At 44.2% G+C, this 18,252-nt stretch overlaps 1 protein-coding gene across 2 annotated transcripts in view; it reads left to right on the top strand.

The window, feature by feature from the left end:
* LOC126259539 (L-asparaginase-like) overlaps positions 1 to 18,252 on the top strand; it is a 419,333-nt gene that overhangs the window by 197,574 nt on the left and 203,507 nt on the right. For both annotated transcript variants that reach the window (XM_049956415.1, XM_049956414.1), the window contains exon 3: positions 12,474 to 12,585. In XM_049956415.1, coding sequence (XP_049812372.1) covers positions 12,474 to 12,585 — 112 coding nt within the window. The remainder of the gene's footprint in view (positions 1 to 12,473; positions 12,586 to 18,252) is intronic.

Here is an 18,252-nt window from a genome sequence, read left to right on the forward strand (position 1 = left end):
GGCAAGTAGCATCTAACACAGAAGTCAAAAACACGACGAACCAGCCGATAATGTTACGCAAGTTTTTTATACATAGTGCCAATATGGATTCTAATTTTCAGGAGTCACGAGTGGAAGTGACCTCATGATCACGTGACCAACTTATAAGATCGTATTACTTCCCAGTAAATAACTGGCAAAACTACAAGGTGTGATAAAAAAGTGTTTAGTAATTTTATTACAAACAAAATAATAAGCTTACATGGAATTTCATCAACCTCCTTCAAAGTAATGTCCTTGGGTAGGAATGTACTTACCCCAAAGTTAAATCTATGACTGGAAAATATTTCTGGAAAGCTGCTTCTGGGAGGACATTCAGCTGCTCTGTCGTGGCACGCTGTGTCAGGAATGATGTCAAAACATTTTACTTTAAGAAAGTCTTTAGTTTCGGGAAAGAGCCAGACGCCGCATGATGCTAAGTCTGGTGAGGCGGATGTTGACAGACAGGAACACTTCTCCTGGCCAAAAACTCGCAAATGAAAAGCGAAGTGCGGCACGCCGCGTTGTCGTGACGGAGGAGGAAGCTGTTGTTCCATTTTCTGGTCTCTTTCTTTGTACAGACGAGGCAGTATGCCGCCATAAATTTCAGGGATTGCAGTTGTTCTCTTTGGAACGGACTCTGATCGCATCGCACTACGCCATAAGTATCGAAAAAAAACAATGATCAGGACTTTGATGTTCGATTTCGACTTACATGCCTTTTTAGGGCGAGGGGATTTACTTGTTTCCCCAGTGGGAACTCTGAATTTACGTCTCTGGCTCATAGCCGGAGACCCAAACTTCATCTCTAGTCAGAATTTTGAGATGGTGTCCTGGTCTGAACGAAGACGATGCTTCAACTAAGTGCAAACTGACACACGATTATCCTTCTGTTCACCATTCAAAAATCTGGGAACAAATTTTGCCCTCACGTTTCCTTTGCAAACTATCGGTTAAATATGCGTCGGTAAGCCATCGAATAGTTATTAGCCTTTTTGAACGAACAGTTTTGCCACTTAAGCGCGTTTTAATGGACGTTCTAAACGTACGTTGTCTTCTACTGACACATTTCCGCTTTTAAATCTCTTACACCCCTTGAAAAGTCTTCAGAGTTACAGCATTACCCAATGAACCAATTTCAAATTTCATGAGTTTCTTCGGCACTTTTTGGCAACTCGAAACAGAACTTAATGTTAACACGTTGTTCGAAATCCATGATGCGACAGACCTGGTAAACACAACTGCGTTCTAGCGTCACTGGTCCCTGACTGCCAGGTCAGAGTGTATCCCAGCTAACGCTGCCTGTCCCAGCGGCTCAGGCTATTTGACTAATTACATCAAATTGTTTAGCGTCAGCATTTGCTGCTACAAAAATTCATTCGCCGTACAACAGGTAATGACTTACGTGTGCCCAACAGAGCAATTCCTTTAGGCATCAGGAAGACCAAATTTGTTCTGTAGCTTTGCCAGCAAGTCAGCCAGCCTCTCTGTCGTTACAGAAAAGTACAGCTGTTCTTTGCATTCTGTCTTATCTGCATCGAGACAATGACGACCACTAGGTTCTTCCATACTCTTAACACTAGCAGAAATCTTTGGGAAAGTGTAGTTTCGGCAGCGATGGTGCGGGTGCATAACTGTAATGATTTCCAGGTAGGCAAATAGTTAGCCAGCCAACCTATCTGCCATTAACAAATGTTCCGCTAAACTCACATTATTGTGAAGTATGCATTCCATACTGATTCTGAAATGTAATTTGCTTACGACAAGTAGATAGTCTTCCACACGCAAATCATAGAGTTCCACCAAGATATAGTGTACAATAGAACTATCAGCATCGCTGTTTGATAGTTTGTGTAATCAACTTACATGTTAAATAATTAAAACGCTAGGCATACAGAGCATAGTTTTATAACCAGTTATCAATCCTGATTATCCGAAATGTGTGTACTTCCACACTAGTCAACTGGCAGCCTGTATGTAACTACTTTGATTCTGCAGATGATGATGTTTTAAATCCTATATCAATCAGTCTTGTTATTTGTATATGCGTACAACAAACAATGGAATGCGGTTCATGATCATAATGACTACTAACAGCAAATGCTTTTTGCTGTTGACAATTATTCGTACTAGTCACAAAAACTGCTAGGTAAAGACCATAATGACAGCATACCCAGTCACGTGATCTTCTGCTCTTACCTTCTAAATCGGACTGTACTTACAGTTTGTAAATTCCTAGCCCAGTTAACACTGTTTTGTGAGTGGTGTGGCATGGTACACCAGAACCAGGGCTGGGGTGCGGGAGGGTACCCATCAATGACAAGGATCGCGCATGTATTTTTATGTGTACAGTGTTACTGTGCGCGCCTAAACGCGTACTAAAGGAGGAATGTAGCTGCGCATATTTGTCCAACTCCGATAACTGTATGGAAAACATAGTTAACCTAGCATAAAGGGTCGTTATAATGTACGAGGTCTGTTCAAAAAATTCCGGAACGTTCGTAATTTCGCGCCAATGGTGTGTTCGAGCGAAACGCGGTTGGCATCCCTGCGAAAGCCTGTGTTTAATGTGTGATTCCCGGAAGTTTCGTTGTTGTGTATCTGTTAGTGATTGTTCAGTGCTGTATTGAGTAGCACGTTCTGTTGTACAGTTTGCGAATTTCGAGATGGCAGAGTTAGAGAAGCAACGCATCTGCATTAAATTTTGCGTGAAACTCAAGAAAACCTTTACAGAGACACGCGAAATGACGGAGGATGCCTACTGTGATGAGTGCTTAAGGCGTACTCGCTGTTGCAAATGGTTCAAAAATGGCCGAACGGAAATTAAGATGACTGTCGTTCAGGACGCCCTTTGACGTCTACGACGACGCTCATTTTAGGAACGTCAGCAAAATGGTGCATGCCAATCGAAGTCTGACCGAGAGACTGCAGAAGAATGTAACATTCAGTTGGGTTATGTCATGAAATCCTAACACAGCATCTTGGAATGCATCGTGTTGCCGCCAAATTCGTCCAACGGCCCATGAGTCAAGACCAGAAAAACCTTCGCCTCGCGATCTGTGAAGAGCATTTGGATCGGGCAGATGAGAACGAGATATTCCTTAAGACATTTATAACTGCTGATGAGACGTGGGTCTATCGTTATGATGTTGATATCGAGGTTCAATCTTCACAGTGCGTCCGGGAAAGATTCTCGAAGACCAAAAAAAGCGCGTCAGGTCAGGTCAAATGTCAGAGCCGTGCTGATAGTTTTCTTTGATTCTGAAGGAGTAGTTCATAATGAATTCGTGCCACAGGGACAGACTGTTAATCGATGGTACTATCGGGAGGAGTTTCAGCGCCTGCGAGAAAACGTGAGAAGGAAACAGCCTGAAATGTGACGAGACAATTCATGTCTCTTGCTTCCACGATAACGCAGACGTATTTTCATTCCTGTTGGTGCGTGACTGCTGCACAAAAAACTCAGTCACTGCGCTTCCCCACCCTCCGTACTCTTCAGCTTCCGAAATGGGCCAAAAATTTGGTAGTGGTGACCCCCCCCCCCTCCCCATTTGAGCGTTTCAGATAGTACGTCGAAAACTGAAAAAAAAACTATTTTTCAAAAATATGTTCATTTTATAGCGCACATCTTTCTGAAGAGTTTGATACATTAAACATTTATGTTCGAGAAAACGTAAAACATGTTATTCGGTCTTATGTGTGCCAAAGTGAAGTGCCACGCCTCTTCACACGGCGTTCTTCTATCGCACGTCACTGTATTTCGCTCTGTGGAAGTGAAACGTGTATACTTTGTGATAGAAGCCAGCGAAACTATATTCAGGACAGCGGAAATTAAAATGTCCTGTGCAGCCACTCCTGCTCACCGTCAGCCGGTTTGACAGCCTTCCCACCTAAATAATAGCATTATTGTGAGGAACAAGAACTCTTCAGAAAATTTGCACTCTTCATTGCGTATTAGTTAATAACTTTCTCTTTTGTGTGACGTAAACTTACATTTAGGAAACATAAAACCAGTAAATACAAAAGACAAGCAAGACTGTACACATTTCTTAAATCCTAGGTCCCAGCATTCTTTTCTCTCTAATCTCCCTACCTCTTCTAAGTTCGTCAAACGTTTTGCTACATGAAAAATCAAAATGTCGTTGTCTAATACTGAAAAAGCTGTTAATACGAATAGTACCCAAAAGTTGTGTGGTTTCTCGATTTGATTACGTCTATTTCGTCACTGCCTGCTAGATAAAACGAAATAGGCATTTCTAATATTGCAGCAATTGTAACACACGCTAAATAAGGGAGACTGTTTTGGTACGAATGGTCATTTTTATGTACCTCATTTACTTAAATAACGTGACAGAACATTATTCGCGAGGTACCAATATGAAATGCCTATTAGGCCTACTACAAGCAAAACGTTTTATGCTAGGAAGTAGTTTCACATTTCATTCACAAGCTACAGTTTCTGAAGCATGAGACCGAAAACGACTAGTACGAAATTTTTATAGAAATTTGGAATCGTCATATTTCTCCATATAAACTGTGTGAAGTCGCCGTTTCTTCTCCTCCCTCTTCCAAAAAACAATCTTGTCGTCACTAATTTTGTAACTATTCCTGCAACTGTCAAAACTTGTTCTCCGGTTAACTTCACTAACCCTGCCAGAATCACAGGTACAGTTATCCCGCGTTAGTTCTGCAGTTAGGCGTTATTCTGTGTTCGTACAACGCCTTTTCCGCGTTATTCTGAGAATGGAACTTAAAGCGGCTTCTAACCATGGACTGTACAGTCTTGTGTCAAAATTTCATTTTCTTGGATACCTCGGGAAGATAATAAGTAATCTTTCTTACCTGTTATTCTTGTTAGTCAGGCCGCGCGGGGTAACCGCGCAGTCTTCGGCGCCTTCCCACCGTTCGCGCGGCGCCCCGTCGGAAGTTCGAGTCCTTCCTCGAGCGTGCGCGCTTGTGAACTATACCAACGCTGATCATTTGTACATCCAATCATTCACACAAACAAACAGCGATTGGCATTCGCCCGTTCGAATTTATTCGGCTCAGCTCGTATAGACCAGTCCCCTTTTGTCTGCGGTAAAGTTTTTCATTGCTAGACACGACGGGGATTCCCTTGGCAGAGACATCACGTACGATGTGCACACATTCGAAATCAGACTTACGATCCGTTCAGAAATCACCTTAGAATTTGTTCAAAAAATGTTCAAAGGCCAGTTGAGAAGCGTTTCAAAATCATATGAATAATCTATAGGCCAACGTGCGCTGGATGCTAGACGCCTTGTGAAACAACGTTTTTTTCTTCAAGAATATGAATTTGGCGCCCCCCTGTAATTGCCGCCCGGGGCAAATACCCCGATTTGCAGCCCTCCCTGCCCCGCCTCATAGGATCCAGGCCTGCTCTACAGTCATGGCCCCTGTGGACTTTTTTTTATTTCCAAAATTGAAAATCCCGTTGAAGGAACAAAGATTTGCAACGATAGACGAAATAAAAGAAAATTCGCAGACGGTGCTTCGCGCGTTGCAGCAAGAGGCGTACCAAGCCTGGTTCCGAAATTGTAAACGGTGTTGGGTGCGGTGTATCAATTGTGGAGGAGAGTATTTAGAAGGAGACCATGCACAATAATAAAAGATAAGCGTAGAAAAATTTTGTGGACAAATTTCCGGAATTTTTTGAAAAGACGTCGTGTGAATGACTTTGATCTCGTGTCAAGTAGAACTAAGACGAATATTTTAACAGAATTATATGGACAATTTGGACTTTGAGCCTCAATCCTTGCCTAACCCACACAAATGCTTGCTCAGTAGTGGCAAAAGGCGTAGAACACATTATTTTAAACAAGTACACCAACAGTACAAATTAATAGATTTCCATGTTAAATAATTAAAACTATAGCGAGAAAGCTAATAGGTTGCATTAGATCCCCACCTTACATACATAGTCCAGTCATATGCAGTAACTGCTTTATGAACCTTGGTGTGATGTAGGCAGAATATGAAATACGTTTCTAATACTTTTTAATACCAATATGCTGCTTATATACTACTGGCCATTAAAATTGCTACACCACGAAGATGACGTGCTACAGACGCGAAATTTAACCGACAGGAAGAAGATGCTGTGATACGCAAAAGATTAACTTTCTAGAGCAGTCACACAAGGTTGGCGCCGGTGGCGACACCTACAACGTGCAGACATGAGGAAAGTTTCCAACTGATTTCTCGTACACAAACAGCAGTTGATCGGCGTTGTCTGGTGAAACGTTGTTGTGATGCCACGTGTAAGGAGAAGTGCGTACCATCACGTTTCCGACTTTAATGAAGGTCGGATTGTAGCCTATCACGATTGCGGTTTATCGTATCGCGACAATGCTGCTCGCGTTCGTCGAGATCCAATGACTCTTGGCAGAATATGGAATCGGGGGTTCAGGAGGGTAATATGGGACGCCGTGCTGGATCCCAACGGCCTCATATCACAACAGTCGACATGACAGGCATCTTATCCGCACGGCTGTAACGGATCGTGCAGCCATGTCTCGATCCCTGAGTCAACAGATGGGGACGTTTGCAAGACAACAACCATCTGCACGAACAGTTCGACGTCGTTTGCAGCATGGACTAATAGCTCGGAGACCATGGCTGCGGTTACCCTTGACGTTGCATCACAGACAGGAGCGCCTGCACTTGGTGTACTCAACGACGAACCTGGGTGCACGAATGGCAAAACGTCATTTTTTCGGATGAAACCAGGTTCTGTTTACATCATCATGATGGTCACATCCGTGTTTGGTGACATCGCGGTGAACGCACATTGGAAGCGTGTAATCGTCATCGCCATACATGCGTGTCACCCAGCGTGATGGTATGGGGTGCCATTGGTTACACGTCTCGGTCACCGGTTTTTGTCATTGACGGCACTTTGAACAGTGGACTTTACATTTCAGATGTGTTAAGGCCCGTGGCTCTACCTTTAATTCGATCCCTGCGAAACCCTGCGTTTCAGCGGGATAATGCACGACCGCATGTTGCAGGTCCTGTACGGGCCTTTCTGGACACAGGAAATGTTAGACTGCTGCCCTGGACAGCACATTCTCCAGATCTCTCATCAATTGAAAACATCTGGTCAATGGTGGCCGAGCAACTGGCTCGTCACAATACGCCCGTCACTACTCTTGATGAACTGTGGTACCGTGTTGAAGCTGCATGGGCAGCTGTACCTGTACACGCCATCCAGGGTCTGTTTGACTCAATGCCCAGGCGTATCAAGGCCGTTATTATGGCCAGAGGTGGTTGTTCTGGGTACTGATTTCTCAGGATGTATGCACCCAAATTGCTTGAAAATTTAATCACATGTCAGTTCTAGTATAATATATTTGTCGAATGAATACCCGTTCATCATCTGCATTTCTTCTTGGTGTAGCAATTTTGATGGCCAGTGGTGTAAGTAATAAGTGTATTGTCTACATGAAGATACTACAATATTCCATTAGAACACGTTTTAACGTCGGCGAGTTCCATTTTTTAGGAAGAGTGTGTTTATTTAAAAAATAATAATGCACATTAAAACACTAGGGCAATGAAAATGCTCATAGGCCGTCAGATAACATTACCAGGTGGCCCTAGCAAATCAACAGCGACTGGCATAACGCTTTGGACAGCAGCGACATGGGACAAATGGTATTTGCGCTGACATCATCTATGGCCACCTCTCCCCATTTCACGAGAAGGTCCCGTCGCGGTGGAAAATTTTTTTTTAATGACTACCACCATGCACTCCTTTGTTTTAATGACTGCCACCATGCACGTGACATTATCATATTTCGCGATAATATCAAACGAGCTGCCTTCCTTTCAACTTTTTCGATGTCCTCCGTCAATCCTATCTTATGCGGATCCCATACAGCACAGCAGTACTCCTGAAGAGGGTGTACAAGCTTAGTGTAAGCAGTCTCTGTAGTAGAGCTGCTGCATTTTCTGCCAATAAATCAGTCTTAGGATTGTTGGCCCCACAACATTATGTGTGTGATTGTGCCAGTTGATGTTATAGTCTCCAACTATTTAGTTGAGTTTACAGCCTTTAGGTTTCGCCGATTTATCGTGTAACCGAAATTTAGTAGAATCTTGTGGGTGACTTCTCACTTTTCATTATTTGGACCAGATTGCCGCTTTTGTCACCATTAGATATCTTGTCTAAATTATTTCGCAATTCGTTTTGACCATCTGATGACTTTACAAAACGATAAATGACTGCATCATCTGCAAACAATCTTAAGAGAGCTGCTCAGATTGTCTTCCGAAATCATTTATGTAGATGAGGAACAACAGAGCGCCCATAACACTTGCTTGGGGTACGCCAGAAATTACTTCTGTTTTACTCGATGACTTTCCGTCAGTTGTTACGGTCTGTGACGTTTCTGTCAGGTTCTCACAAATCCAGTCACAAAACTGAGACGACATAGGCACGCAGTTTAGTGAGAAGTCACTTGTAAGGAACGGTGCCGCAAGCCTTCTGGAAATCTAAAAGTGTTGAATTACTTTGACGTCCCCTGTCGGTAACACTCATTACTTAGTGAGAATAAAGAGCTAGTAGGGTTTCACAAGAATGATATTTTCTTAATCCGTGTTGGGCTATTTGTCAGTAAATTGATTCCTTAGAGGTGATTCATAATGTGTCGAACACAGTATATGTTCCGAAATGTTATTGTTCAGTCAGTTCTGTCAACTTGTCGAGCGAAAAAGAAAGAAAAAAAAAGCTTTTGCTTTATTGACTTACCCTGCTATAAGTTAACAAGAACGTAAAGCGAAGTATAAACTTATAACCCTGGGTTCGGTGTGGGGCGACGGTGGGGAGGGTGGACTGCTGTGGCTTGTGGGGTTGCGAACCACTGAGGGCAACGGCGGGACGAAGCCTCTCCGTCGTTTCCAGGTCTCCGGTTTAACACATACATGCAAAGTATAAACTTTGTACTCATGTCCAAAGCGTGTTTCCTCGTACACTGAGCAAGTGGACGCTCCTGGTTGCACAAGTGTTGGACAAAAATATAGAAACACCGCGAGAAAAGTGACCGATGACCGTAGCAGTCTGGTCCCTTTAATCTCACAAAGCAACCAACCGCGAGAAAAGCATGCTTCAACATAAATGCAAATGCTAGCCGAGCTAACAGGTTGCGCAGTTGTATTTGACCTCGAATGACGCCCGTGCAGTGTCCTCAATACGTAGCAAGAGTCAGTCGTGGTCAGAACAGCGTTCTGTGTAGTTGTGAGTGCATTATGTGACAGCTAAGTGAATTCGAACGTTGGGAAATGGTTGGTACTCGTATGGTGGCTGCTTTCGTAACTAAGGTAGCCGAACTGTTTGGTGTTTCAAGAGGAACCATATCAAAGGTTTATGCGGTGTACGGAGCGGAAAACCATCATCCGCTAAGTCAGACTAAAGTCTGTGCTGAGTGTTCGTGCCAGAAGTTCACTGGAGAGGATTGTGACGAAAAAGAAACGGACGGCAGTTGCACAAGTCACTGCAGAAACGAACATCGCACTCGCGAAACCTGTCGATACCAAAATAACACGAAAGCAGTTTCATAAACAGGAAAAAATTCAGGGCGAGCTGGAATTCCTAAACCACTCACCACTGATGCAAATGCCAATAACAGTGAAACGTGGTGCCGAAGCCTTAAAACCTGGAATAAGGAGTATTGAAAGAAAGTCATTTGGTCGGATGAGTCTTGTTTCACACTGTCTCCAACTTCTGGCTGAGTTTACGTTCCAAGAGCGAAGCATGGCGGGGCCAGGGAGATGATATGGGCAGCCATATCGTGGTATTCTATGGGTCTCATGGTTACCCTGAAAGGTCGTATTACTGACAAGGATTATGTGATCATTTTGCTTGATCACGTCTATCACGTGGTACAATGTTTGTGCCCCACTTTTGGCGCTGCGTTCCAAGACGACAGGGCCCCTGATCAAACAGCTCACATCGTCCAGCACTGGATTTGTAAGCACAAGGGTGAATTTTCACCTCTCCCTTGGCCATCACAGCTACCGGATGTCAATATTATTGAGCCCTTGTAATGTACTTTGGAGAGTAGGGTGCCAGTTAGCTAGCCACCACCATCATGGTTAGCAGATCATGCCACTATTTTTCAGAAAGGAAAGTATAAGAGTCCCTTGAAAACCATACAGGACCTACGAGTATATCTGTCCATTTAGAGGCTACTGGAAGCTGTTTCGAATGCCAACGGGTTTCCTACACAGTATTAGGCATGGTAATTTGTTTTTGGTGTTGCCGTAGTTTTGTCCAACCCCTGTAAGTTTAGGTTCTTACGCTATTCATTACGCAAAGACTACACACAATGCCGAGTAGGCCGCAGGGGATATAGAAATTCTGACACGGTGAGCTTAAAATAATGTACATAGCTCTGACTTCAGTGTATGTGCCATGTAGGTGACATTTCGTTAATTATACAGGATGTAAAGGAATTCCCTTCACAGGCTATGAGGACTTGTAGTGGGAACCAACACGGTTAAGTTCAGCATAGGAACTTATAACCAGAAATGTGCTGTCTCCCCGCTCCATGCAAAATACCGCAACACACATTGCTCTCTGACTTCTGCAGCTTGTCATCTAGGTCCACTTAAAAGTAGGGCTCGATGTCATGACCACCGATATCAAAACAGATATGGTACCTTCATCCCATGTTCTGGTACACATAATCAACAATCCAGGTTCTTCAGCATCTGCTGTAGCCATAACCTCCGCTAGTAGGTCTTGCCAGGACGCGACAGTGTGGTCCGGAAAATCAAGAATTTCGTGTGACCACACAGGTGGTAGTCTAGTGGACTGAAGAGAGATTGTGCAGGCCAAGCGATCCGGCCACCATGACCTATCCACTGCTGCCCAAATTGTTGGTCCAGATGCTTTTGGAACATGCATGAAAAGTGAGATGGTGTGCATCCTACTGGGCCAATACGTTTTGACACACATGCAGTGACACATCTTCCTAGAGCTCATGCAGTATGCCATCAAGAAATCGCCAGTACACGGAAATCATGAGATGTTCAGTCACATTTCTATCCAGAAACCCTGCCCAAATATACAGACTGTATCAATTCCGAAAACCCACAGAAGCACGCAGCGCATGGCTTTTCATCAGCCCACACAAGACTTTTGTGGGAACTGAGAACACCTTCTCTGGTGAAGTTAGCTTCATCCATTAAAAGGACCCGCTATGGGAAATTGGACTCGTCCACACAAAGGGGCCAGAACCACCTGCAGAAGTGGGATCGTAACACAAAATCCTGTAGCTTAATTGCCTGTGCCTTCTGCAGGTGCTACGGGTGTTACTACTGTTCATGCAGAACATGCCAGACATTCGGTGGTCGACATTTTCTGCCTGTTGTGTTCCTGATACTCGTTAGCGCTTCCTCTTCCACTATGTGGAGTACGGGCTCTTCAAACTCGGGGGGGGGGGGGGGGGGGGGGGGGAGATGAGACGCTGTGTACACAACTGACTAGCAGCTTTTCCATTCACCAAGCTTCACTATGTAGTAACATGATGTCGACGTATTTCGCAAACACGTGGTTTACCGTGGTCAGCAGCATCACACTAAAATTAAAATGAGGGTACACCTTGCATGTTTTACTGTAGTGAATGATTACTAATGTACTGTAGTACAGTAAGAACGAAGGTCACAGACACAACAGCAGATACAAACCTCTCTGAGCAGATCACAAATGCAACTGAATGGCATGTAAACGAACTATAGTGGGCATTGGATATTAAGTTACTGGTGAATGACTTACATGACACCCTAGTCACTGACGCCAAATAGGGGGGATTTGTATTATTGTATTTGTTGTGTTATTCTGCGTTACCGAGAAAATGGAACGTTCCGGGACATGAGTTCCTATGCTGAACTTAGTATTTCAGGTTCCTAACTTCAAATCTCCAGTGTCTGTAAAGGAAATTTAGTTCACCCTGCATAATTAAATAATGTTATACAGCTGTGTGCATATTTCAATAGCATTTATGTAACGGTGTTAACTGTGTTGTTCTGGCTGTTCAGCTTGGCTTACAGGATTCATATTTTTGTGAATGAAGAGAAGAAGAAAAGGCTCATCGTACTACTTTCCTTTTCCTTTGTTCATGTCATTATAATGACTGACGATTCCATGAGTAGTTGCGCGTCCGAGTTTCCCTCCTTCCTTATTTATTGTGCCTCTACTCACCTATAATAACTCAGTCAACCCTTAGAAATAATCGTGACGCTTAACTGAAGAATTACTGACTCATATGACACTACAACTAGATAAAGCAACATATTACAAAGTTAAGGACACGTATCGGGTTCAAGTCCTGTATTTCAATTAACTGTTTGCTGCCACGTATTTCATATCTATTTAGTTGTGTCCGACGCTGTCGACACCAGGAATATTTCATGTGGCCTTCTTGTTACAGGGACGTGCGCCAAAAAAGCCGCGTGGTCTACACGGTAGTGGAATACGACCCACTGCTCGACTCGAGTAACATGACTGTCGATCACTGGATCAAAATTGCCAGGGACATTCACGTGAGTACCTGACACAAATACCACGCTTCTCATGTCTCTAACAGTCAATTTGTGCTTCTGAAATACACACTAAGACAGAAAAAAGACGCACCATGAAGCAGGCAATCGAACTGATCACAAATTGATATTAATACGCTTGATACAGGTATCGACGAATGAGCGAAACTGTAAACTCTGGCGGCCGATTGATGAAAGTTTCGCAGAGCTTCTGGCAAGGATATAATCAGGGGACATTTCGCTACCGCGGCATGAACTCTTTGCGAATTTAATTCCATGTATTCAGTTGGATAGTAACCATGCATCGCCACCAGGCGCGTGAACATTATCCGCAGATGTGAGCGTTAGAGAGGGAACGTGGAGTAATCGACGAATCGCTCGACATTTGAATAGGAGCGATGTCGCTATTCGATGACGTTGGCAGGAATGGGTGAACCGTGGCCAAACACAGCGTCAAGGAGGAAGCGGTCGATTTAGAGAGACGGCAGAACGCGTTGAGAGCGAGCATTCATCAGAGCCCCGCCCATGATTATCATCGATCCGACGTCCAACTGCTACTTCAGTGACCACAAGGACCGTTGAACTCCGTACACCAACAAACCCGTTTCTAGTGTTGTCTGGCACATGTGGTCTGGAGTCTCATTTACTGGAGTAGATTTTGTGTTCAGTGAAGATTCCCGTCTGGAGACGTCCCAGGCAGTGGTGGGATACCAACGTGACTGTGGCTCGCTATACGGCCCAACAACCAGGAGGGGTGATCTGGGGTTCTTTTCATATCACGAATTGCTTGCTCAATTTGTGAAATTTTTGGATAAATCATCCAATTTTTTCTGAAACTGTAATCCAGTGTTTGTTTGTATATGTACACTACTGGCCATTAAAATTGCTACACCAAGAAGAAATGCAGATGATAAACGGGTATTCATTGGTCAAATATATTATACTAGAACTGACATGTGATTACATTTTCACGCAGTTTGGGTGCATAGATCCTGAGAAATCAGTACCCAGAAAAACCACCTCTGGCCGTAATAACGGCCTTGATACGCCTGGGCATTGAGTCAAACAGAACTCGGATGGCGTGTACGGGTACAGCTGCCCATGCAGCTTCAACACGATACCACATTTCATCAAGAGTAGTGACTGGCGTATTGTGACGAGCCAGTTGCTCGGCCACCATTGACCAGACGTTTTCAATTGGTGAGAGATCTGGAGAATGTGCTAGTCACGGCAGCAGTCGAACATTTTGTGTATCCAGAAAGGCCCGTACAGGACCTGCAACATGCGGTTGTGCATTATCCTGCTGAAATGTAGGGTTTCGCAGGGATCGAATGAAAGGGAGAGCCACGGGTCGTAACACATCTGAAATGTAACGTCCACTGTTCAAAGTGCCGTCAATGAGAACAAGAGGTGACCGAGACGTGTAACCAATGGCACCCCATACCATCACGCTGGGTTATACGCCAGTATGGCGATGACGAATACACGCTTCCAATGTGCGTTCATCGCGATGTCGTCAAACACGGGTGCGACCATCATGATGCTGTAAACAGAACCTGGATTCATCCGAAAAAATGACGTTGCATGCTGCAAACGACGTCGAACTGTTCGTGCAGATGGTTGTTGTCTTGCAAACGTCCCCATCTGTTGACTCAGGGATCGAGACATGGCTGCACGATCCGTTACAGCCATGCGGATAAGGTGCCTGTCATCTCGACTGCTAGTGATACGAGGCCGTTGGAATCCAGCAAGGCGTTCCGTATTACCCTCCTGAACCCACCGACTCCATATTCTGCTAACAGTCATTGGATCTCGACCAACGCGAGCAGCAGTGTCGCGATACCATAAACCGCATTCGCGATAGGCTACAATCCAACCTTTATAAAAGTTGGAACCGTGATAGTACGCATTTCTCCTCCTTACACGAGGTATCACAATAGAGTTTCACCAGGCAACGCCGGTCAACTGCTGTTTGAGTATGACAAATCGGTTGGAAACTTTCCTCATGTCAGTACGTTGTAGGTGTCACCGCCGGCGCCAACTTTGTGTGAATGCTCTGAAAAGCTAATCATTTGCATATCCTGTAGGTTAAATTTCGCGTCTGTAGCACGTTATCTTCGTGGTGTAACAATTTCAAGGGCCAGTAGTGTACATCACATCTACCGATTTCCGTCCCATTCGGATAATTCCTTCGTGGTGGGCCGGTTTTTTATTTTAATTTTTAGAGTCTACGACAGTAGTGGATCACTTTGTTTCTCTCTCCTTTTATGGATAGAAGAAAACACTTTCATCATCCTTTGAGTTTGTAATCTACACTGACGGAAATGAAACGTTTACACAATGCAGCAAAAGTCCTATCTTTATCAAACTTCGCGATGTGCGTCATGTAATGGGTCTTACATAATTGAGCTTTCGTTCCATCCGGAACTGGGCTGCGGTGCCGTTCTGTTGATAGATAAGCAGCAGAAGTTTGCCGCAGCGCCTGCTTGCGCTCCCCTGCTGAGAACACTGAACACCCCCCCCCCCGCCCCTCTCCCCCCAGGGCGTGAGTCTGCTCATATCGGCCACGACCTGGCAGCCAGACTTCCCTCACTCTCACAGCAACAGCCAGGCCGTCCTGTGGCGACGCAGGGCTTCCAGCAGCGCACAGTAGCAACCTGCGCGATGCGCGCTCAAAACAAGAGGGGGGAAGGAGGTTAACAGACAGGAAGCAGCCGGGTTCAAATTCCTGTCCAGCTATCCAGCTCAGAAACAGAGAACACTTGCAGTAGTTTGTTACTTATGCAGAAACTGCATTAAATACTCAGCCTATGGATGTCATGATGACATACATAAATGTGTGATAAATGTAAAATTTGACCTCTCCTTGAGCACAAAATTATTACGTTGGTCCAACTGAAATGGCCAAACGATCGTTATTGTAATAGTCGATTTTACAAATATCTAATTTAAACAATGGAGGGTCATGATGATAGGATTCAAACAGCCTTCCAGGATGTGTTCCTCTTAGCCTTTGGCCTTCAATTCACCTAGAATGATGGATGGCTCTTTGCCTCCGAAATGTTGGCTAAAGAACTTGAAGATGCTTTGATAGCAGTTTGGACAGCCTTGTTTCTTAATTCTTTTAGAATTGAGACATTAGTTCTTCTTGCCTTCGACGAAATTCGCAACTCTCTCCTATACGCCCACATTTCAAATGAATCAATTTTTAACCATTCACTGCTCTGGTGGACCATTTTTCCGCATTATCTAGAAACACCGTAAGTGCTAGTGTTCTTAAGTTTCTTATTTATTTATTTATTTACTCATTCAGCACTTCAAAGGCATTCATGACACAACGTATTGACCAAAATATTCGGATGGCTCTATACTGGTCCAAAATAATTTTTACATATCTTCTTAGAATACAACACAAAATTGCAAATATTCTTGAGACCCGCTGTGGTTGAGTCGGAGAGTCCGTATATATCCTTCAGATCACCCTCATAGCCATGCACTTCACACGCAAGTAAATGGTCCGTTGATAGGATTTCCCCACACACTTAGCACTGTCAGATAGGCCTCATTTATTAAATACCTGTTTACCTCTACCAGTACTCGTTCCGACACAGTTCAAAGTTGACCATAATTTCCTCGGGAGATTGAGTCTATCGATCTTATTGCTGGGTCGTCCACTTAGACATAATTCATCCCAAGCTGTCTTCGAGTCTAAGTCTTGCAGTTCTCCGCCGATTTTCCGTAAAGGTGAACTGAATTTAAGTCTGTAAACGTAGACTTCGGCGGTCGTTGTCACAGTCAATAAAATTCTTCTGGGTTTGAGGCCGCATTGTAATCTGTAAAATACCGACGTTTCGGCGACTGTTGCAAGGCGCCCTCCTCAGGGTGTGTTGCTAACTGCTGACTCAGCAGTTAACAACGCACCCTAAGGAAGGCGCCTTGCAACAGTCGCCGAAACGTCGGTAATTACAGATGACAATGCTGCCTCAAACCCACAAGAATTTTATTGACTGAATTTAAATCTGTCTGTGGGTGCTAGGTGTTGATGTATAGAGTGTTTCAGGTTCTGTAGGATTTTTATGTATGATCGTGCTGCTAACCGTGGTCCTCTAATTTCAGAGGGCTCAGTGTTTGCTAGGACGGGGACCCGAGTGCATGGGGTAACCATCTGTGTTCGAGAGATTATCCGCATTGTCTCCTTCAGTTGAACGTCCACCTCACCTACGTGTGCACCACATATGGGCAGGCGAACAGTATTCAGCGACCCTCAAGACAAGTGCTACTGATGAAGTACTCAGTGTCTGCTAATAATGTGGCCCTGTGGTTGGATGTTGCTTATCGCACCAGCGTTGTTTTTCTTTTTGTGTCTTTAATGCAGTTGCAATGGTTGAGACCAAGCATTTTCCAATTTAGTCTCAGCGTTACAGTGTGTACACGAAGTTTTGATCGAAGCCCATATACAGGGTGCGTCAAAAAAATGTATACACACTTTGAAGCGTCATAGAAAATTTATTTCCCGTTCTACAATGTTAAATTTCTGGAAATGGAAAGCTTAAAGTCCAATTGGAAAAATAAATGTACTTTGCAAATGTGATTAATGTTCAAACTGGTGGCCTTCAGCATCAATACATTTCTGAGTACGAGTCACCACTGATTCCGTACATCATACCAAAGTGTCCAATGAGATTTCTGTGCACACTGCCTGAATCTCATTCCAAAGTGTGTCCAGGTTACGTGTTTTACGTTTGTACACCTCATCTTTTACTGTGCCCCATAAGAAGAAATCCAGTGGCGTGAGGTCTGGAGAGCGTGCAGGAAACTCGATTGGTCCCCTGTGTCTTATCCACTGACCTGGCACATTGTGATCCAGGTATGCTCATACGTCCCTATGATAGTGCGGCAGGGCGCCATCTTGTTGGAAATAAAACTCATCATTACCATATAATGCACGAATGGCAGGGAATATGGAGTCAGCAAGCATTGTTAGGTACGTTTCTCCAGTGACAGTACCTTCAAAGCGGAAAGGCCCAATGAGTCCCCTTGCAGACAAACCACACCACACCTTTACACCAGGAAAATTCACAGCCTTTTCAACTGTAATGTGGGGATTATCTTCAGCGCAGTACACACAATTGTGCCTATTGACAGTTCCATTGAGTTTGAATTGGGCTTCATCCGACCAAATTATGCTACCCATAAATCCCAGTTCACGTCTCACCATCTCCTGAACCCATTCACAAAATTCTAACCTTCAATTTGGATCGTCGTCACTTAGCTGTTGCACCAGCCTTGGAATGTACACAAGAAACTTGCCTTTCTTCAGAATGCGTAGCACACTACTAGCACTTACATTACTCTCAAGTGCCACTTGCCTTGAAGATTTTTGAGGCGAACGCTGAAACAGTTCCAAGACCGCAGTTGTGGAATCATCACTTGTAGCTGGACGAGGTCGCCCTGGTCGACCTTTATGCACATCGCACACTGTTCCATGAATTTCGAATTTGTCTCGTAGATGTGTAATTTTTAATCTTGAAGGTGGTTCTGTACCATACTCACTTCTCCACTGTCTTCGAACCGCAGCTACATTCTTAAACTTACAGTACCACTTAATTATCTGCTTCCGCGCTTCAAAGCTCAAACGCACGTCCGCCATGTTGCAGTTACTTCCTTGCC

This window comes from Schistocerca nitens, chromosome 5, assembly GCF_023898315.1.
Source record: "Schistocerca nitens isolate TAMUIC-IGC-003100 chromosome 5, iqSchNite1.1, whole genome shotgun sequence".
NCBI lineage: Eukaryota > Metazoa > Arthropoda > Insecta > Orthoptera > Acrididae > Schistocerca > Schistocerca nitens.